The following is a 19,957-nucleotide window of genomic DNA, read 5'->3' on the forward strand; positions in this document are numbered from 1 at the left end:
TGCCCTGGCCTTCAAATTTCCCAAATCTCAAATCTAGTTAAGCATCTGGGATGTGCTGGACCAACTAGTTCAATCCCCAGAGCTCCACCTCACAACCTACAGGACTTAAAGGATCTGCTGCTAACGTCTTGGTGCCAGATAACACAGGACACTTTCAGGGGCTTTGTAGAGTCCATGCTTCGGCGGTTCGGTGCCGTTTTGGCAGGTGGCCACAATGTTTTGGCTCATCTGTGAACTTAGTACAAATACTATGCACAATATGCATACTACACAAATAGTGTGAGTAGTATGGTAGTGCACCATTCCAAACCAACACATTGAATGAATGCTGAGTTACAAACATCACACAACTTCATGGATCCAGAACTTTATTAAACTGATGTTGCATTTCAATATGGTGATGCTGAAATCACAGTCAGTTAATCGATCGCAAAGTATGAACTGAAGCGAAACAGGTGGGAGGCAACTGAGCTTAAACAAGCCCACTGAGCTATGAACCTCTCCCTCACAAATAGAAGTGCATTTATATAGTACAATAGCAAAGCATTCAGATTCAGAGACAGACAGATTTCTAACAGGCCTACTATGTAAAAATAAATCACTGATGGCAAGCTAATGTCATATCGCTCCCCTCCCCACTTCTCCTCCATTGCAGGGAAAACAACAAAACCCCCACGTACAAAAATCGCAAGAGGACAGATTCAGAATAACATCTGCATTTAAACATTATGAAATTATATTAAGAATGAAAAAAAAAAAGGGGAGAAAAAGGCAATAATAAAAATGCTTGTAATATGAAGGCTCAAAACCTCTTTTAACACTCTGGTGTCACTAAGGCTAGATCTTTTCATTCCATGAACACTGTAATGCATGAAAATCATGACTTGTACAACTGACACTGGTGAATATAGTGTGGAGGAAAGACCAATTGTGTTGATTTTCAATCCAATTAAGGCTTAAAAAAATACATTCCTGTTTGGGAAGAGTGGGAGGAGAAGGGTTAGAGTGCCTGTTAAATTTGGCGAAGTAAATAATTTGTTTGGAATGCCGCCATCCTTCGTATTCTTCTGTTGTTTTTCTGTAGATGAATAATGTCCTGGTTTTCTTCTGGTTCCTTGGATCACCGAATAGCAATTAGCCCAACATCTATCAGTTTCTGAATTTTCTGAGCGATGACGGGGTTCTTTAGATGACTGGATGGACAGAAGAGATTGCAGAAGAAATATATTTTAAAATGTATATATAAAAAACATACATACATACATACATACATACATACATCTATTATATATTATATTATATTATATTATATTATATTATATTATATTATATTATATTATATTATATTATATTATATTATATTATATTATATACCCCAATGAGCCATTACATTATGACCACCCCCAGCTTAGAGCAATGAGCACACCTGGCAACCAAACGGTACCACAGGTGCAGTTCACAGAACAGTATATATACCACCCGAGGACCGGATTTTGGTTAGTAGTGTTTGGTGTTAGAATGGGAAAAGCTGCCAGGTTATCTAACTTTGATAAAGGACAAATTGTGATGGCACGGCGCCCCGGAACTTCGATCTTGGAAACAGTGTGCCTTGTAGGTTGTTCACGTGCTGCTGTAGTGAGTATGTATGGCACGTATGGCCAAACGACAAACCGTCATTCAGCCGTGTGTTGTTCGCATCTCATTGATGCCAGAGGGAAGCAGAGACTGTCGTGCATTGTTCAGTGACCGCAGGGCCACAGTGCGACAAATCACCAGCAGCTACAACAGTGGTGACCAGGACAATGTGTCACAGCACACAGTTCATCGCAGACTTCTGCGTATGGACCCCCAGCCGGGTCCTCATGCTAACCAGATGCAAGCGCCAACAACGCATGAAATTGGCCCAAATTATAGAGATCGGCCTGTGGATGATTGGAAGAAAGTGGCCTGGTTTGATGAATCAAGATTCCTGGTGCATCACGTCGAAGGCCAAGCGTGGATATGCCAATTACCAACAGAGGACATAGCACCTGGATGCACTGCTGGGTGGACACTGGCTGGCGGCGGTGTTATGCTGTGGGTGATGTTTTGCTGTGGGCGATGTTTTCTTGGGACACTTTAGGCCCCATTATCCCAACAGCACAATCCTGACAGCTATCAGGTTTCATTTGTACATCGAACATTGTTACGGACCAAATGCACCCATTCATGGCAACTGTGTTCCCTGCCGGTGATGGCCATTACCAACAAGATATGTGCCATGCCACACTGACAGAATGAATTTCTGTTAATGCCTTGGCCTGACATGAACCCAATCGAACATTTGCGGTTCGACTTGGAAAAGCAGGGTCGCACTACATTACCACCACCCTGCAAAGTACGGAAACTGGATGACCTGCTGCTAATTATGGTACCAGATACCCCAGGTGACCTATCGCCACCTCATCAAATCAATGCCTTGCCGCGTGGCTGCTGTTTTGCGTGCTAAAGGAGGTCCTAGAGGTTATTAGATAGGTGGTCATAATGTAATGGCTCATTGGTATACACTGTATATACATATTTATTTTGCTTAAAAGGCAGCCAATTGTTGTATAATTAGGTTTTGTTTTTTTTACATTTGACATTCTCATGACAATTAAGTTTTACCCCTAATTGTCATTACAGTGATGCTGAATTATTTTCATGTGGCATACTTAAATTATGGTAGTACTTTTACATTTCTACCTTTAAATTTACAGCCCAAAGAAAGGGAAATTCTGCATAGACTTTATTTTAAACAATTTGTTTTGAGATTCACCCGTTTTTATTTTAAAAATCAAGGTTTATCAATGCTCTCCCCTCTCCACACTACACATTTTATGCTTCTCACTATTCTGACATACCTAGCTCAATTGTAAAATGCTGAAAATATATAAATTAAAAATGATAAAATATTTGATGCGTGTCTTACTCGCTGAGGGCCTGTGGGTCTTTCTGCATCTGCTCTAAGATCATGCGCATGGCAGGATCGCTCATGATCTGCTGCACCTCTGGGTCAGCCATGGCCCTCCGTTTCACATCCTCTGGACTGTCGTTACGTGTTGCTTGGCTCACCATACAGCGTTGCAGACCCTCTGTGGCCTCCTGTAGAGACAGAAATAGAGAAATATAACGTTAGTTGCGTGGAGCCATCTTCACCAGCACAATCCTCCTAAAAAGCTCAGAGATGCATTAGTTGTGCCATCAAAGAGCAGGTCATGCATACCTTTGAGTTGGAATCGAGCTCTAGAGCTTTCTGGTACACATCCATTGCTTTTGAGAAGTCCTTCATAGCCTCCAGTGCTGCTCCCTTGCGTGTGTAACCCTTAACTAAATAAAGTGAGAGTGATAGTGTAAAAGGTTTTAGCAGGAAACATTAACTTAATGTCACAAAAGAAGTAGAGCAAACAAAATGTATAAACACTTACTGAAGTTAGGGTCCAGTTTGATGCACTCCTCACAGTCCTGATAAAAAGACCATGAGTTGATGGTTAACAGAATGGTAAACTAGTCAACAACTAGTCGATCTCAATAAATCTATAATTTTCCCCCCTTGTTATTGACTGTTACGGGTAATGCTATTAAAGTTGCATAAAAAAATAAAAAATAAAAAAAACTTGTAAAAAGCTTTCACTTTCTCATAGAGCTTGTAATTACAGCTTGTAAGATGGAAGTTCCTGAGAGCTCCTACTTGTACGACATGACCGCTGTACCACCTGACTGGTGCAGATTCATTTAGGCCAAATATAATGTTAATGTTGCCAAAGAAAAGCATAATTCCCAGTCTGAGGACGTGAACAGCTCTGAATGTAACGTCACATCTTGGCATCGAGACTACTGTAATTAGGACATGGCGTGAACGCAGCATAAAGTGTCATAAAACCCCCCGTTTTAGCACCGTTCAAGATACTAATATGATTTTAATAATAAAGTAATAATAAAATAAACTATATTTTGGCTTAAAATATCGTGATATGATACTGAGCTCACGACATGATACTGATTTCTATCAAATTGTGACATGAGAGTATCGTTAAACCCTTACAGTTAAGGTGAAATTCCTTAGCTGGTGCCCCAAGGTAAAAGGAGGAAGGATTCAGCAGACGCTCTCATACTCCCTTTATGTGACATGTGACCAAATCTCAAAATGTGATCTGGTGTACCATCATGCCACCACACAATTGGTGTCCTGTGTGAGACCCACCACATGCATTTCAAAGAACCAATGTGTTTGTGTGTGTATGTGCATGTGTCAGGCCCCTAGACTGCAACTAAATGGTTTTTCCTGCCGGTGTGACAATTTTGTTAGAGGTTGCACTGGTGCCACTACCAATTTGACTAACTGGTAACCGCACCAAAGAGGAACCGTGCCACAAGGACCATTTATCAGCTCGGCCCAAAATACAGCTCAAAATACAGAGCAAATGCATTTAGTTAGACTGGTCTTGATCACGTGACCATTAAACAGTGTTGTGAGAACCAGCAAGAAGCGTTTAAGTTTGGTGCAGAGTTCTCCGATACAAACCACTAATGTCTTGTGATTTAAAAAGTAGACTCAACAACCCTGAAGCGGAAACCAGTAGAAACATTGTGCCACAACGATCCAGTTTGAAGGCTCTTTTAAATCCACAAAAATCACCTGTATTTACTGTAGTAGGACTAACTGTAACCATGGTATTATGGCAGAAATGTGTGATATTTATATAGAATTTTAATATATTATTAATGTCATGTATTACATGTATTAAAGGTGAAATTAAATATAATTACAGTATTTTTGTTATTAAGCTATAGCCGTTTTGTGCATTTATATTAATACTAAATGACTTAAGGCTACCGTTTTTCATAAATACCACAGAAACCATATAGTTACTTTTTACTAGGGCTGCATGATTTATCACAATTACACCGCACGCGATTTGGCAAAGGCTGTGATTATTTTATGCGCAGAGTTTTACGGCTCTGTATGGAAGCCCGTTTCCGCCACTTAAAAAAAAAAAAAAAAATGAATTGCGACTTTTTATCTCAGAATTCTGACTTTTTAACTCACAATTGCGTGTTGATATCTCACAATTGCGAGTTATAAAGTCAGAATTCTGAGATATAAAGTCGCAATTGCGTGATAAAAAGTCAGAATTCTGACTTTTTTCCTCGCAATTAACTGATGGTCAATATCTCTGTCTGTAACAGTGCATCCAACGATAGCCGTGTTGCCGTGAAGTCTGAAGTCTTGTTATTATTGTGTAAAATTCATTAGTGTATCCATTCTGTTAAAAACAACTTTTATTGCCCAAATACCTCGACTGTAATTTGCAGAATTGCATGATTCTGGTATTGATAGGTATTGGTTGTTTTAGTATTAAGCCCACTAGATGGCAGTAAAGGCTGTTTTTTCTCCTTGAAACGCTGTGTACAAGGTTACCGTGAAAACATTCTATATGCATATTCCTGCATAATGCATATGTCCAGAGACTAATCTTTATGTGTCTCCTCCAGTAAAATCAATATTTCTTTATTGGTAAATCGGCGCTAAAAATAATCCTTTATGATGTCCTCTATTTTATATATAATAATAACAAAGCAGCAATCCTGATGGTCATGCTATGCGTGGTTTTAACTATGGTTTATCATGATCTACAAACGTATGAGACTAATGGTTCATTTTAGTAAGAGTAGAGTCTTGGTTCATTTTAGTAACTCGTACAGTCAGAATATTTAAGTTTTACTTTATATAAATGAGGTTTTTACAGGTGTTACCGTTTTTGTTAATGAAAATAAATTTGTATCCAAATCCCAACTAGCTCAAGCTACTGTCAAATGTGCATTTCTAAGAAACAAAACATGTAATATTATATGTGCGGCGCTACCAAGTGCTGGTGGCACCATCTGTAAAATTAGTGGCACCGGTGCCACTGCTCTTCAATGTTAGTCTGGAGCCCTGATGTGTGATCGTACCTTTAGGGCCAGCTGGAATTCCAGTAGTTTGGTGTAGCAGGCAGCTCTGTTGCTGAAGAGTTTTGCATCATAAGGGTTTCTCTTGATGGCCTCGGAGTAATGTTTCATGGCCAAAGGATAGTCACCTACACAACACACACCAACAGAACAATTCAAATCACAATCTTAACCATTACAAAACACATCTTAAATGGGAATCTCCTGTGTGAGGTTACAGCAATGTCTGGATTTGGTTTGTATACACACCCTTCTGGAAGGCATCATTGCCCTGGTTTTTCTCTTCCAGAGCCAAATCTGGATTGATGTAGGCCTGCTTCTCCTGTTCCTTCAAAAACTTCTCAGCCTGCAAGATTTCATCACTTTAATTTTGAGGTGAATTATGACCAGGACACCACAGTCTAACAGGAAAGATATATTAGGATATCTATATAACTTTTTCAACAAATCTCAATGACCTGTTGGCATTTCTTGAGGACGTCAGGTGTGCGATGCTCTGTCAAACTCTTGTTAAAGAACTGGATCGCCTCTTTGTACTTCTCCTGCTTATAGTAGGAGTTACCGATCCTGGCATATGCCCTGCAAAAGGACAGGAAAAAAGAGATTTTGTACTTAATGTAAAGTTGATGTATAAAACGTTTACACTTGTAATGGAAATCAACTTCGACATTAGGCCGTAACCAGAAATAAATTAACACTTATTTTTCAGTTTTGTTCAGGTACAGAAAACTAACTTACTTGGCAATCTGTCTGTAGTCTTCTCGGTTCTCTCTGCCCACCTCAATGGCCTTCTCACAAAGCTCTCTGCACTTATCAAAATCCCCCTTTTCAAAATGTACAGCTGAGAGAGAAAACAAATAATCTGAATCAGAAGTATCCACTTACAGCAGTTGTGTGTTTGTGAGAGCAGTTTTGGTGGTTTCATCCTATTTTAGACTTTATAATAAACTCAACACCAAACCTTTTATTTACACACTTGAACCAAAGCTAAGTGGAAGGGCAAGGGTTAACAAACACAATAATGAGCACAAAGGATGCATTCTTATTTTGATGCCATGCATCTCACTGTTGTTTTTAAGTGGTTAAATGGTCATTCACAGAACGTGCTTTTGCCTTCTGCTGCACTGCTTATACATTGTTTTGTAAAGTCAACATCAGGTTTATTGTTAACTAAAACTAAACTGTTAAACTAAGTGTTTTATTAACTGAAATACGCAGTTGAAATAAAATATAGCTAACACTTCACAATAAGATTTCATTTGTTAACATTACACTAAGAAAGAAAAATACTTCTACAGCATTTATTAATCTTATTAATAAAAATTAACATTTATTATTATCAAAAGTTCTATTTCTTAACATTAGTTAATGCACTGTGGACTAACAAACAATGAACAGTTGTATTTTTTTATTAACCAATGTTAACAAAGATTAATATACATTTCAACAAATCTATTGCTCATTGTTAGTTAATGTTAGTTAATGAATTAACTAATGTTAACTAACAAGACTTTATTGTTAAGTGTTACCAAATATTAGATTCTTAATTTAGAAAAGTTGGCTTTGACAACTAACTGAAATAGTCTTAAATTGAAGAACTAAAACTACAACTGAAATAAACAAATGAAATAAAAAATAAAGGCTAAATAGTAAATGTTTAAAAACAATAATGAAAATAACAAAAGCACATACAATTATTCAAATAAATTAATGACTAAACTAAAATTAAAAAAGACTAATAACTAAATGTAATACAAAAAGCCTAATTAATTAAATAAAAACAGTATATTAATAATCCTAAAACGACACCAGTAAACATGCATTAGACAGACATCTTTGACAGCAACAGTGTACTAAAAAGGCGGCTTTAAAAACACGTCTTCATACCTTTTTATTTATTTATTTTATTTTTAGCAACATTATCAATGCTGAAATCAGTCTGCAGCAGTCAGGTGGTACAAGTCAGAGGTCTTCAAGTTGTTTATGTTTATTATTGTAATTGTATGTGCTTTGAGATATAAGGTAATTTAACACCATATCTCGTTATGCTTTGCAGACTCTGCTCTGGCTGAGCACGTTCATGCATTTTGGAGGAGGCGTGGCTTAGAGTGATTTGAAGGGAGAGAGGGATCTTATGCTTTCAAATCTAGCTTGCTTTTGCTAGCCTCTACAAAACTGCACACCCTTGCTTCAACCACTGCACAATGTCTCTAATATGTATAATTCTTACCTGCTTGGTTTGACAGATAGGTCATGTTGGTGGGATCATGCTTTAGAGCTTCTTCATAGTGCTTCAGTGCAGTATCAAACTCTTTCTTCTTATACGCTGCGTTTCCCAGCTCCTTCTCCTTTAAGGCCTGGTCAGGGTCAGACACGAGCATTAAGCCTGACTTCAGTCAGAGTACTATACGTACAGCGATGCTACACCAAACCATATGCTTTGACAAAAAGTACCATTCTCTTGTTCTCTGGTAGGTCTTCCTCTTTAGGAGGGGGCGGAGCGGTCTCTTTGGGTTTAGGGGGAGGGGGCGGAGTCGGTTCCTCATCTTCATCCATGCCAGACAGATCCAGCCCCAGGAGAACTGAGAGAGTGGTCATCACACGAGGGTCCTGCAGTTTCCTACAGGTCAAAACAATTGAGGGAAAAGAAAAAAAAAAAATGAGATGACTAGATATTACAACAAATTCTTAGAATATGCTAGAAAAGACATACTACTCACATTTACTGGAAAATATGGTATGTGCAGAGTATGACAATTTTCTATATATCCAGATAACCTAATATTTGCCAAAGTGTGCAGTACACAGGGTCACTGTGTGCGATACTGTATCCCATAATGCAATATATGGTCGATCACTATACAAGAGACAGAGAAAGCGAGCAGCGGAAAGGCATAGAAAGCACCTACGTGCCAAGCTCCGAGGGCTTGTTCCTGAGCTGCTCCAGCAGCTCCCTGTAGCTGGGGTCAGACAGCAGCGCTCGGGTTCGAGAGTCACCCTCCAGCTTTTCATACAAGTTGGGAATGGAAAATGGGTTCATCATCTTCCTGTCTGAAAAGTACAAGACAACATCAGTTATCACAGTAAATCTGAGAATGAATTTCTTGCCACGCTCCACCACACGCTACAAATAACCTTTTAATCTTACGAGAATAAAAAAGCTAATAAAAAAAAGACTTTGGTACAGGTGGAAACTAGGTGGAAAAAAGGATTTGTGGAGCCATTAGGCTTTTTTGACCCAAAGAGGCTTAAAGTACACCAGTTTCAATGGTATATGTTCTTTAAGGCTTATTCAGACTGAGTGAATATTTTGACTTGAATAAGAAAAAAAAATACAGTTGGAGGTTGTTGAAATCAGTTTTTTCAGATGCTGAATACAACATTACGCTACGCTCTTGACATGAACAAACCATTTAATTTTGCTTTCAGGGTTTTTCCTGGGTCAAAAATGGTCTTTGGTGACGGCGGAAGAACACGGTCATCCACACACAGTACAAAGTACCCTACCCATGTGAATCAGCTTCAATCACGCATTTAAATACAGTTGTTAATCCATGTGTATATAATATATATGAAAAATATATTATATACACATGTATTATTAGACATTATAATCACTGAAGCTGTCAATTACACTGAAGCCGTTCAACGCGAGGTACACAAAGCTGCACTCTTGCGAAACTCCTGTTATAATCAATGAAGCCATTTACGCTGTGCAATGAATCTCTTATCGACATTGTGATTATACTTTGTTGGTTATAATTAGGGCTGCCCTAGACTAAAGAGATAAGGTCTCAGGTGTGAATGGGGAGCAGGTGTGTTAAATTTGGTGTTATCGCGCTCACTCTCTCATACTGGTCACTGGAAGTTCAACATGGCACCTCATGGCAAAGAACTCTCTGAGGATCTGAAAAAAAGAATTTTTGCTCTACATAAAGATGGCGTAGGCTATAAGAAGATTGCCAAGACCCTAAAACTGAGCTGCAGCACGGTGGCCAAAACCATACAGCAGTTTAACAGGAAAGGTTCCACTCAGAACAGGCCTCGCCATGGTCGACCAAAGAAGATGAGTGCACGTGTTCAGCGTCATATCCAGAGGTTGTGTTTGGGAAATGGACGTATGAGTGCTGCCAGCATTGCTGCAGAGGTTGAAGGGGTGCATACGCCGCACACTGCATCAAATTGGTCTGTATGGCTGTTGTCCCAGAAGGAAGCCTCTTCTAAAGATGATGCACAAGAAAGCCCACAAACAGTTTGCTGAAGACAAGCAGACTAAGGACATGGATTACTGGAACCATGTCCTTTGGTCTGATGAGACCAAGATAAACTTATTTGGTTCAGATGCTGTCAAGCGTGTGTGGCGGCAACCAGGTGAGGAGGACAAAGACAAGTGCGTCTTGCCTACAGTCAAGCATGGTGGTGGGAGTGTCATGGTCTGGGGCTGCATGAGTGCTGCCGACACTGGGGAGCTACAGTTCATTGACGGAACCATGAATGAGCAGAGCATGATCCCCTCCCTTCAGAGACTGGGCCACAGGGCAGTATTCCAATGTGATAACGACTCCAAACACACCTCCAAGACGACCACTGCCTTGCTAAAGAAGCTGAGGGTAAAGCATGTCTCCAGACCTAAACCCTATTGAGCATCTGTGGAGCATCCTCAAATGGAAGGTGGAGGGGCGCAAGGTCTCTAACATCCACCAGCTCCATGATGTCATCATGGAGGAGTGGAAGAGGACTCCAGGGGAAACCAGTGAAGCTCTGGTGAACTCCATGCCCAAGAGGGTTAAGGCAGTGCTGGAAAATAATGGTGGCCACACAAAATATTGACACTTTGGGCCCAATTTGGACATTTTCACTTAGGGGTGTACTCACTTTTGTGGCCAGTGGTTTAGACATTAATGGCTGTGTGTTGAGTTATTTTGAGGGGACAGCAAATTTACACTCTTATACAAGCTGTACACTCACTACTTTACATTGTAGCAAAGTGTCATTTCTTCAGTGTTGACACATGAAAAGATACATTTAAAAACATGTGAGGGGTGTACTCACTTCTGTGAGATACTGTAGCCTAATCAGCTATCAAGCTTGCCACAGCACAACGACATAATGATTATAAATGTTTCGTGAAAAAAAAAAAAAAAAAACAGCAAGGAGACAGTCTAAACATTTTAATAATTCATTGATCATGTTTTCTGTATTTTCGGCTGCAGAGATTAAGCCAACAATGCTGAATCGTCATTTCCGTAGAAGTGGATGCTCCAATATGCAGGTTTCATACGGATCAAATTACATCATCTGAGAATATTTGTTTTCAACTTGAATTGGTTGACAAATCGCTTGACATTTCAAGCTTTCTATAGATATATTTCTCATGTCTGTGAGGCAAGTATACACCGAGTTTTGGGGAGTTTTTTTTGACGCACTCAAGTTCACAGAGACTGAGACGGCAGAAAGCGCATCCCGTTTTCTTTATTCTACAAAAGGCACAATGTTTTCTTGTTACTGTGAGTTTACACAAATAAAAGTAGAAAGAATGATTATTACTCTTATCTCTATGACCAAAAATGATGGTGTATTTTGAGTTGTTTCCACTGTTATCAGGAAAAAATGCAAGTAATCGCTCCAGCGCCTCCATGTCATACAGTAAAGCGCGCTATACTTCAGCTTTCACACTCCGCACAAACACTTGGATATGTGTCTAATAATAGCATACATTTATCTAGGTTAACGTTAGAGTGAACAGCCATGTAAAGATGCTAATACTTACACATTTCAAGTGATAAGCCATATTTGAGGTCGACAAATGACAGGCGAACGTTTGGATTTCCAGGACAGACATAATGTTATCATCACGTGGACCCGCCGTTAACAATCTGTCCCTCATGGACTGCATGACTTCGCCATAAGCTGTTTCTTTTTTTTTTTTCTCCTCTCTCAAATAACTGACTAATAACATTTTTGGTCGACTAAGCCTCTTATAGGCAACTAACGATGAAAGGATTCGCTAGCCTACAGAAGTCGCTCTGAACAAAAACTCAGCCATTTTAAATGGTAGTAAGTGGATTCTGAATAACTTGAACACATCTGATTGGCCATTGCGTTCACAAGCTCAACAAGTAGGCCTATGTCTGTAATAGGGGTGGGAATCGGAGGGTACCGCACGATACGATCACGATAAAGATAATATCGCGAGTCAGCGATTCTGCGATAATCGATATATCGCTAGACAATCCTATAATGATACATCGCGATATTGGTCTTAATATGAAAACAAAATGCATGTGAAAAGGTTAAGTGCAGGTTAACGGATAAATCCGATCTTATATGTACATTTAATAGAGTTCACGTCACCGAAAGCAAGAAATATGAGGTGCATTTTATTGACCATCAGTTAATTTCAAAATCAAAACTGCAAAAGGAGAGAGCGGCAACAGCACTGGTAAGGTCTCATTACTTTTAATGAAGATAATTGTGTGTTATGCATCTGCGACTTACTTTCACTTTCATGCGCGTCAGCTTGCTGAAGAGATCTGTGGCGATGTGTGATGCAGTAGTGTTGTCATATCCGACTCTCACATGTTTCAGTTTTAGTATTTTTGAGAGAAGTAAAATTTACATATGTAGTTTCAACAACCAGATGCATTTAGACTGATGCATAGACAGTTTTGACTGGAATGCGTCCCAGACCATCTCCTGAAGTGGTTTGAGCGATTGGAGTTAAATCCGTCTCAAATGCGTTTTTTAGGCATTTAGACCTGGTCTTTTCACGATCGGAAAGCTATCCAATCAGAGAAAATGCATGAAGTGACCAGGTGCAAACAGACCCTTTGACGTTCTTCAAGCGCTTAGATATACACGGGAGCGTTCGAAAGCAGGCGTCTATCAGCGGATCCCTAATATATGCTTTCAAACGCTCCCGTGTATATCTAAGTGCTCGGTGAAGAACGTCAAAGATGTCTACGTTTGTCACATCAATGGTATAAAAGTGCGTCAAGACTTTGAACTTAAACGTGGCTGGGGCATCTATTTTACTCACACTGCTGTCCGCCTGTTAATAACATCTTTTTCTTAGGCTAGTTAACTTAAGTTCACGTTTCCCTCATTCATGTGTTGAGCGCCGCCTTGAAGTAGTGACGCAGAGAAGGACGACGATATATCTCCATATCGATATTTTGTCCCACCCCTAGTCTGTAATTGTCTGCAAAAACAGGTTGCAAATAGAAACCTTTGACACTCTTCACAGAGCACTTACACAAACACTCACAGGAGTGTTTTAAAGCAGATGCCATCATCGGGTACCGGTACTGCAGAACAGCAGCTAACATCACATTAAATGATCTAACAAATATTTTCAATGCAGGAAAAACCCTGGCTTTGTGGCAGTTTTTCCAAAATCATGGCAAAAGAATGAAAACATTCTTTACCTGCTAACCGTGCTTCCATGTTTTGAAGTCCTTCCTTGAGTTGCTGATTCGACGGCTCTTGACGTAAGCCCTCCTGATAGGTCGCTTTGGCATCCTCTAGTCGCCCAAGAAACTCCAAAGCAGCAGCTTTTCTTGAGTAACCCTTTAAAAAAGGCAAAATACAACACATGAAAAGTGAAGAATGGCTCTGGAAGAAGAAGAGAACAAATGTAGAAATGGCAATCAAGGGAAAAAAAACAAAAAAAAAAAAACCCTCACCTTGCCCCAGTCTGGCTTGATCTTTATTGTTTGGCAGGCATCTTTCAGGGCATTGTCATAATCGCCCTTCTTGGCATAGGCAGCAGACCGGTTGCTGAAGAGGACGTGGTTGGAAGGGTCTAATGTCAGGGCCTCTGTGTAGCACCTAACCGCCTCATCAACATTTCCTGCGCTCAGCGCTTTGTTACCTTGATCTTTCAGTTGTGATACCTAGTGACAAAGATAGATAAAAAGTAAACATTTACATTTAATAAAAATTTTTTTAATACGTCAGGATAAGAACAGCAGCAGCATTAAGTATTTAATTCAACAAGAAACAGGTCAGATGCACCAGCTGTGCTTAAGTTGCAACATAGCCTAGTTCTGTCGTAAAGGACCACCAAGTTACGCAATACTAAACATTTTGCACCATTATACTTAAATTAAACGTAACACTACGTATAAACTAAATATTTATGCAAGCCTCTGACCAGGAGTAACAACTGGAATAAAATAGCAGGTTGACTGAATTGCATCTGTAAGCACTTATTTTTTACCTGACAGACTTTAATTCTTTAGAAACATGATAATGTTGACATTTACATTTTAAGAGAGCATTGTTGTTACGGATTAGGGTAACACCTGTTCCCTAAACGGAAGCTGTTCGCCTTTAGGTGGCGTCCTAGGTTCTGTTGTGTCTGTGTTCGTCTTTGTGTTTTGCAGGGTGGAGTCAAGCGGCAGGTGTAACGGGTTGCAAACTCTAAATTACTGATTATTAATTAGTAAGGTAGTTGTTAACTTTAGGTATTGGGTAGGATTGAGGGATGTAGAATATGGTCATGCAGAATAAGGCATTAATATGTGCCTTATAAAGAACTAATAAACAGCCAAATCCTAGTAATATGCATGCTAATAACCTACTAGTTAATAGATAGAACTGAACCCTAAACTAAAGGATTACCATTCAGGGCTCCAGACAAAAAAAAATCATTAAGGAGCCATTGGCTCCTAAAGGGGGAAAAAGTTGGCGCCAAATAATTTTAAGTGCCACACAACAATGAACTTAATTTTAAATCACTTACTTTTAGTCATCCTGTTGTGTTTATAGATTTTTCTGGGAAGTGAATGTCACCATTTTCACTTAATACTATTATAGTTTTTGTTAATATTTTGAATCCGATTAGATTTTTGTTTTTAGTTCTATTTTTTGTAAACGTCTGTTTAGTTTTTATAGATTTTTTATTTCAGTGTTAACATTTATTTCAAGCAATAAAAAATGTTTTTAATGGTTTTAGTTAACTATAATAGCCATGATGCTAATAAAATCTTTATATTGAATAACATGTGTCAAATAATGTTCTTAGTCTTTCCTTCCTGATGCTACAACAGTTTACTTTGAATCAAATGAAAATATATAAATATATTAAATTTGGTTTGTGTGACCAAATAACAAAGAGGGGAAATTAATATGCATACTTGCCTTTGATTACTTTGAAATACAGCGGGACTCTTATTTTGAAATGTCTGCGCTTTATTTTTGCTGCTCATTCAAGTTCAGATCAGGAAGATAAAAAATTACGTCGTTACAACCGTTTACAACAATATAATATAAGTAACAAAGTAAACTTTGTGATAATTGATCAGCATCAATGTTCATGAGCAATCGGTTGACAAATGTGCGCTAATCATTGATTGCGAGCTGCTCTGAAGCACTTTTGCGAGAGCCTGAAGAACGTGCAACAGCGCCATCTGTTGACTTTAAAACATGCAACGTTCACATTTATTTAATGAGCGGAGTGGAATAATGAAAGTGATCAGCATGATTGATATTCAAAACGGTAAGCATGCGATGCATTGTGTATCTGCAGTCTGCAGAGCCAGTTTCCCCCCTTTGAATGACGAATATAGACAAATTTATATGAAGAAATAGACAGTGGTCTCCTTAACGCAGGAGCAGAACGGTGTGTTCAAATGCAGCATTTTTTGCAGTGACGCAAGGCAACAAAGTCAGCTTTCATCAGCTTTCACACGCAGCATTTCATTTAATTACATCAACACAACAAATGTTGTGATAGACACAGAACATGCAAATAACATGCAAATTTTCATGTCATAACATGTGAATTTGTGAATTTCAGCAAAAATATAACTCGCAATTGTCGCAAATGAGTATTTTTAGTCGAAAATCTGACTATTTTAGGCATAGCCTGGGGCCATGCCATTACTTTAACTATGAACATGAATGCAAAAAAAAAAAAAAAAAAAAAAAAAAAAAAAATCAATCAATGTATTTCTTTACTAATCCTTATTAATTTCAAATACAGTTTCTAAATGTTATTTACATATAAAATACTTTAGTATTGCATTTCAGTGTAAACATTTTACTGTTAGATATGAGAGTTAAAAATGGTCAGAATCAAGGATAAACTGAAATTTATGACATTTCAACACTTCTAGGGTAAATCATTCAAGGTTATAATGCAACTAATTTACGAAGAACTTACGACCTACTAGCTACATCTTGCCATGAAACAAGTTGCAACAGTCTTTTCTTCACTATTGTAATGTATATCTGGGTGAAATTGCTTCTCAAACAAGAAAAAACAATGTAGGGCGGGACTTAATTTTGTCCATCGGGAACTGATTGGTTCGTTGGATTGTTGTGGTTTGCTATTGGTCTATCTCATGTGAGTGACAGATAAATTGTCAATTTTGATTTTATGGTGACTTTAGAACAAATGGTGCAACCAAATAAAGTACAGATATACTTACAAACTAGCTAGTAGTTACAAAGACTCTAGTGTGGACTTAAATGACTCAAACTAGAACCCATTTTGCGTTTCATTTTTTGCATGAACTAATCGTTTATTGACTGTATAACTGATCCTACATGAATTTGCGTTTGTATGCCGTGGTTATAAACGGAAGCTCTAAGAAACAGTGAACTGTGTGAGATGTTCAGGAGCATCTGTTGTCGAGATTTGACATGAACGTCACTGACAGCTGATGCCAACAACTTACATTCAGGCACTTTTCAACACTTCTCCCTGCAAAGTCACTGCTTAAAGTCTATTTTTTTTTCGCTTAAATTATTTAATAGCGACCCTTAAGAATTGCATTTACCTAAATAAGTGAAAAAATAAATATATAAAAATAAAAAGGACTTTTTTTTTACTATCCTTTAAGCGCAATAAAAACAACTAATTTTAATTAGTTTTATTATGACAGAACCCTATAATAAGACATGTCCAATTATGATCCTTTGGTACCGAATTATGAAGACCTCACAATCCTATTCATATTTCTAAAGGACACTTTGATTGGAGAGCCATATAATAATCATTTAATATAAAAGATAGTTTAGTCTTAGCACGAGTACCTGAATGAAGTGACGGTCCGCCCTTCACACACACAGAAGTCTCTAGATCTGACATGAGCTTAGGCTAACTTGCTAACTGATGGAGGAGATCGACCAGATGAATAAACCTGCATTACTCACACAGGACCTCATTTGTATTTATAATCATACGTTTTTTTAAGATAACCACTGCAGAAGAATCGTTCGCACAGATTGCAGGTTAAAGCACAGCGTGACATATTCAGCTGCTAACGCGTTGTTAGCCAACTAGCCCATACTATCATTGATGCGGTTTATACTGAGCTACACTGACTACGTCTTTAAAATAAGCAAAACACTTTTAACAGTTTATTTTGCACGATGATTTAAAAAGCTATTGTCTTATTCATAATATGTAATATAGGCTGTTCTATATAAGTTACTTACTTTCTCCATCGCGTGGGCATGAGGTTCCAGAATCTACCAAGACACTAGCGTCGCTCCGCCTCTCTGCCTATATCAATGTAACCGGGAGAAGGGTTGCCAGGTATTCTAGTTTAACCCCGTCAGGTGTGTGCGCGTAACGTGTTATGTCACAATTGAAAGGAAATTACTTTATACAAACTATTCGTAGGCTCACATTCTCATTTATTGTAATTTGTGCATTCATTCATATTAATATCTCATAAAAGATTATTTGTGTAATTATGAAGCAAAATTAACCTCCAGAAAATTCTGGAGCAAATGTACGAATCTGTGCTAAATGCGTGGCAACCGAATGAAAGCGACATATGAGAAGTAGAACTGGAAAGTATTACTTTTCCAACCGTAGTAGCAGCGCTGCCGTCTCTGATTGGATTAACGGTTTATTGTTGAGGAAACGAGCGATGAGGTTGATGAGAAAAGTAATGCTGAATGTTCCAGAGCTGTTCTGGAATTATCTTCGTTTCACAATGCCATGATGTCTCTATGGGACATATTTTTCAGTATAACGTCATGTTTTTTTTGTTTTCTTTCTAAAAAATTCGCAAGCATACATTCAGATTTAAATAAATAAAAACATATTTGTATTAATATATCCAAAAGTTCATAAATATATACAGTTCAAAATATATAAGTTTTATTCCAGTGAATATTTCTCAGGTTTAGGTTTATTTTTGAAGCACATACTTTTAATTAATATACTTCAAAATCTTGTCTACAAAAAAGCTGCTGGGACATTTTTACCATGATACACATGGTGACCAATAGCGGAGCATGTTGTCACATGGAAATAACCACTAAAAGCATGCTTTCCAGCAAAAATTGAAATAGTTTAAAAATAAATACATTATGATGTACACAAATATAAAACCATTGTTTTGGCTAAGGGTCAACAAAGACTTTTGAATAACACTTAAAGGGACTTTAAGGGACAAGGTTGCTTGACCACTTTTAATTTTTCTTTATGCAATTATAGCTGCAGTCTGTAACTTTTTTTTTTTTGTGGTTAAAAATGATCCAAAATCAACTTTTGAGCAAGTACATAACCAGCCAGTGTTCAAAACTATCTCATTATCTTAGCTCGATTCACAACGGTAAGCTTTAATGTTTTATAATAAGAGTGACATGGTGGATTTACGTGGGAAATTTGAGCATGCAGCAGTTCTTCTGTGCGTCATTATGTCACGTCCGTAAACAGAAAGGCAGGAGTCCAGGCTAGTCGGTTTTATCACGTGAGGATGCTGCTGGTAGCAGATCATTTATAGCCGTTTCTCACAGCAGCTGAAATAACTTATCATTTTGATGGCAGATTGTAATCCAGAAAGATCCAAATGACAATCATCAGTGACAACTGGAGATTCACCCATAGTCAAAAAGCAAAAGACTTTGGACTGTGGAGTGGCTACAGAAATTGAAATCTACAGGTAACGATAATATACACTAAATACACATAGTCACACAATGCTGATGCTGTTAACATTAACGATTTAAGAACAAAGTATAACAGTAATAATAATTTGGACGGTTTGGCGTGATCCAAGTTAAGCGATCGTTAGATTCAATCATCATTGGCAGCGCGATTTATTGTGGGCCTTTAACAAAAGTGGCAGACGTTATTTACTTGTTCAGATTATATTTTCCAGTGAAAATTCTTATATTGGTCAAGTCATACTTTCAAGACGTTGAATCTGTGATTCTGAAGTACAGTATCCACACTGGTGCGGTGACTGACAGCAAGCATTAGATTCATCCGCGCTGACGAGCTGTGCCGAGGCACAACGACCGTTAAAAACAAAAGTTTTATTTTTGTTTTACTTAGTTTAACCACAGCTGCAAATCAAGGTTTTGCGAATCACAGTAACACATTGCAAATAAATCACTTTATTAAAAACCACCTATTGAAAATGGAAAATAATGAAAAGAAACCTAATAAAAATAATGTCATTTATTACTCACCCTCATGCCGTTCCATACCGTAAGACCTTCGTTCATCTTCAGAACACAAATTAAGATAGTGAGGCCTACATAGCCAGCAATGACATTCACTCTGTCAAGATCCATTAATGTACTAAAAACATATTTAAAATCAGTTCATGTGAGTACAGTGGTTCAATATTAATATTATAAAGTGACGAGAATATTTTTGGTGGGCCAAAAAAACAAAAAAACAACTTAGTGATGGCCGATTTCAAAACACACCTTCATGAAGCTTCGGAGCGTTATGAATCAGCCTGTCAAATCATGATTCGGATCGCGTGTCAAACAGCCAAACTGCTGAAATCACGTGACTTTGGCGCTCCGAACCGCGGATTCGACACACTGATTCATAACGCTCCGAAGCTTCCTGAAGCAGTGTTTTGAAATCGGCCATGTTACACAAGGGAGAAAGGGTCAATATTAAATAATAAAAGTGCAAAAAAAAAAAAAAAAAAGGCTTTAGAATAGAGCAGAGATTGTTTGTTTGGTGATTAAAGCATGTCTGTGTGTGGCATGGAACATGTGT

The 19,957-nt window shown here is 38.2% G+C and overlaps 1 protein-coding gene across 1 annotated transcript; it reads right to left on the reverse strand.

The window, feature by feature from the left end:
• Nucleotides 1-351: 351 nt before the first annotated feature.
• stip1 (stress-induced phosphoprotein 1) lies at nucleotides 352-17,566 on the reverse strand. Its single transcript, XM_048189678.1, has 14 exons — nucleotides 17,419-17,566; nucleotides 13,656-13,865; nucleotides 13,398-13,539; nucleotides 8,880-9,021; nucleotides 8,425-8,590; nucleotides 8,201-8,327; nucleotides 6,709-6,811; nucleotides 6,429-6,549; nucleotides 6,220-6,316; nucleotides 5,974-6,098; nucleotides 3,447-3,483; nucleotides 3,245-3,348; nucleotides 2,951-3,123; nucleotides 352-1,193 (listed from the first exon to the last, which is right to left on the reverse strand). The coding sequence occupies exons 1-14, from the start codon at nucleotides 17,425-17,427 to the stop codon at nucleotides 1,121-1,123; spliced, it is 1,629 nt and encodes a 542-aa protein (XP_048045635.1). The 5' UTR covers nucleotides 17,428-17,566; the 3' UTR covers nucleotides 352-1,120.
• Nucleotides 17,567-19,957: the final 2,391 nt, after the last annotated feature.

Source organism: Megalobrama amblycephala, linkage group LG4, assembly GCF_018812025.1.
Source record: "Megalobrama amblycephala isolate DHTTF-2021 linkage group LG4, ASM1881202v1, whole genome shotgun sequence".
Classification (NCBI taxonomy): domain Eukaryota; kingdom Metazoa; phylum Chordata; class Actinopteri; order Cypriniformes; family Xenocyprididae; genus Megalobrama; species Megalobrama amblycephala.

Coding starts and splice junctions, on each gene's coding strand:
- stip1 (XM_048189678.1), bottom strand. Junction 3,349..3,446: donor CAAACTGGACCCTAACTTCA/GTAAGTGTTTAT, acceptor CACTTTATTTAG/TTAAGGGTTACACACGCAAG. Junction 3,124..3,244: donor AGCTCGATTCCAACTCAAAG/GTATGCATGACC, acceptor CTGTCTCTACAG/GAGGCCACAGAGGGTCTGCA.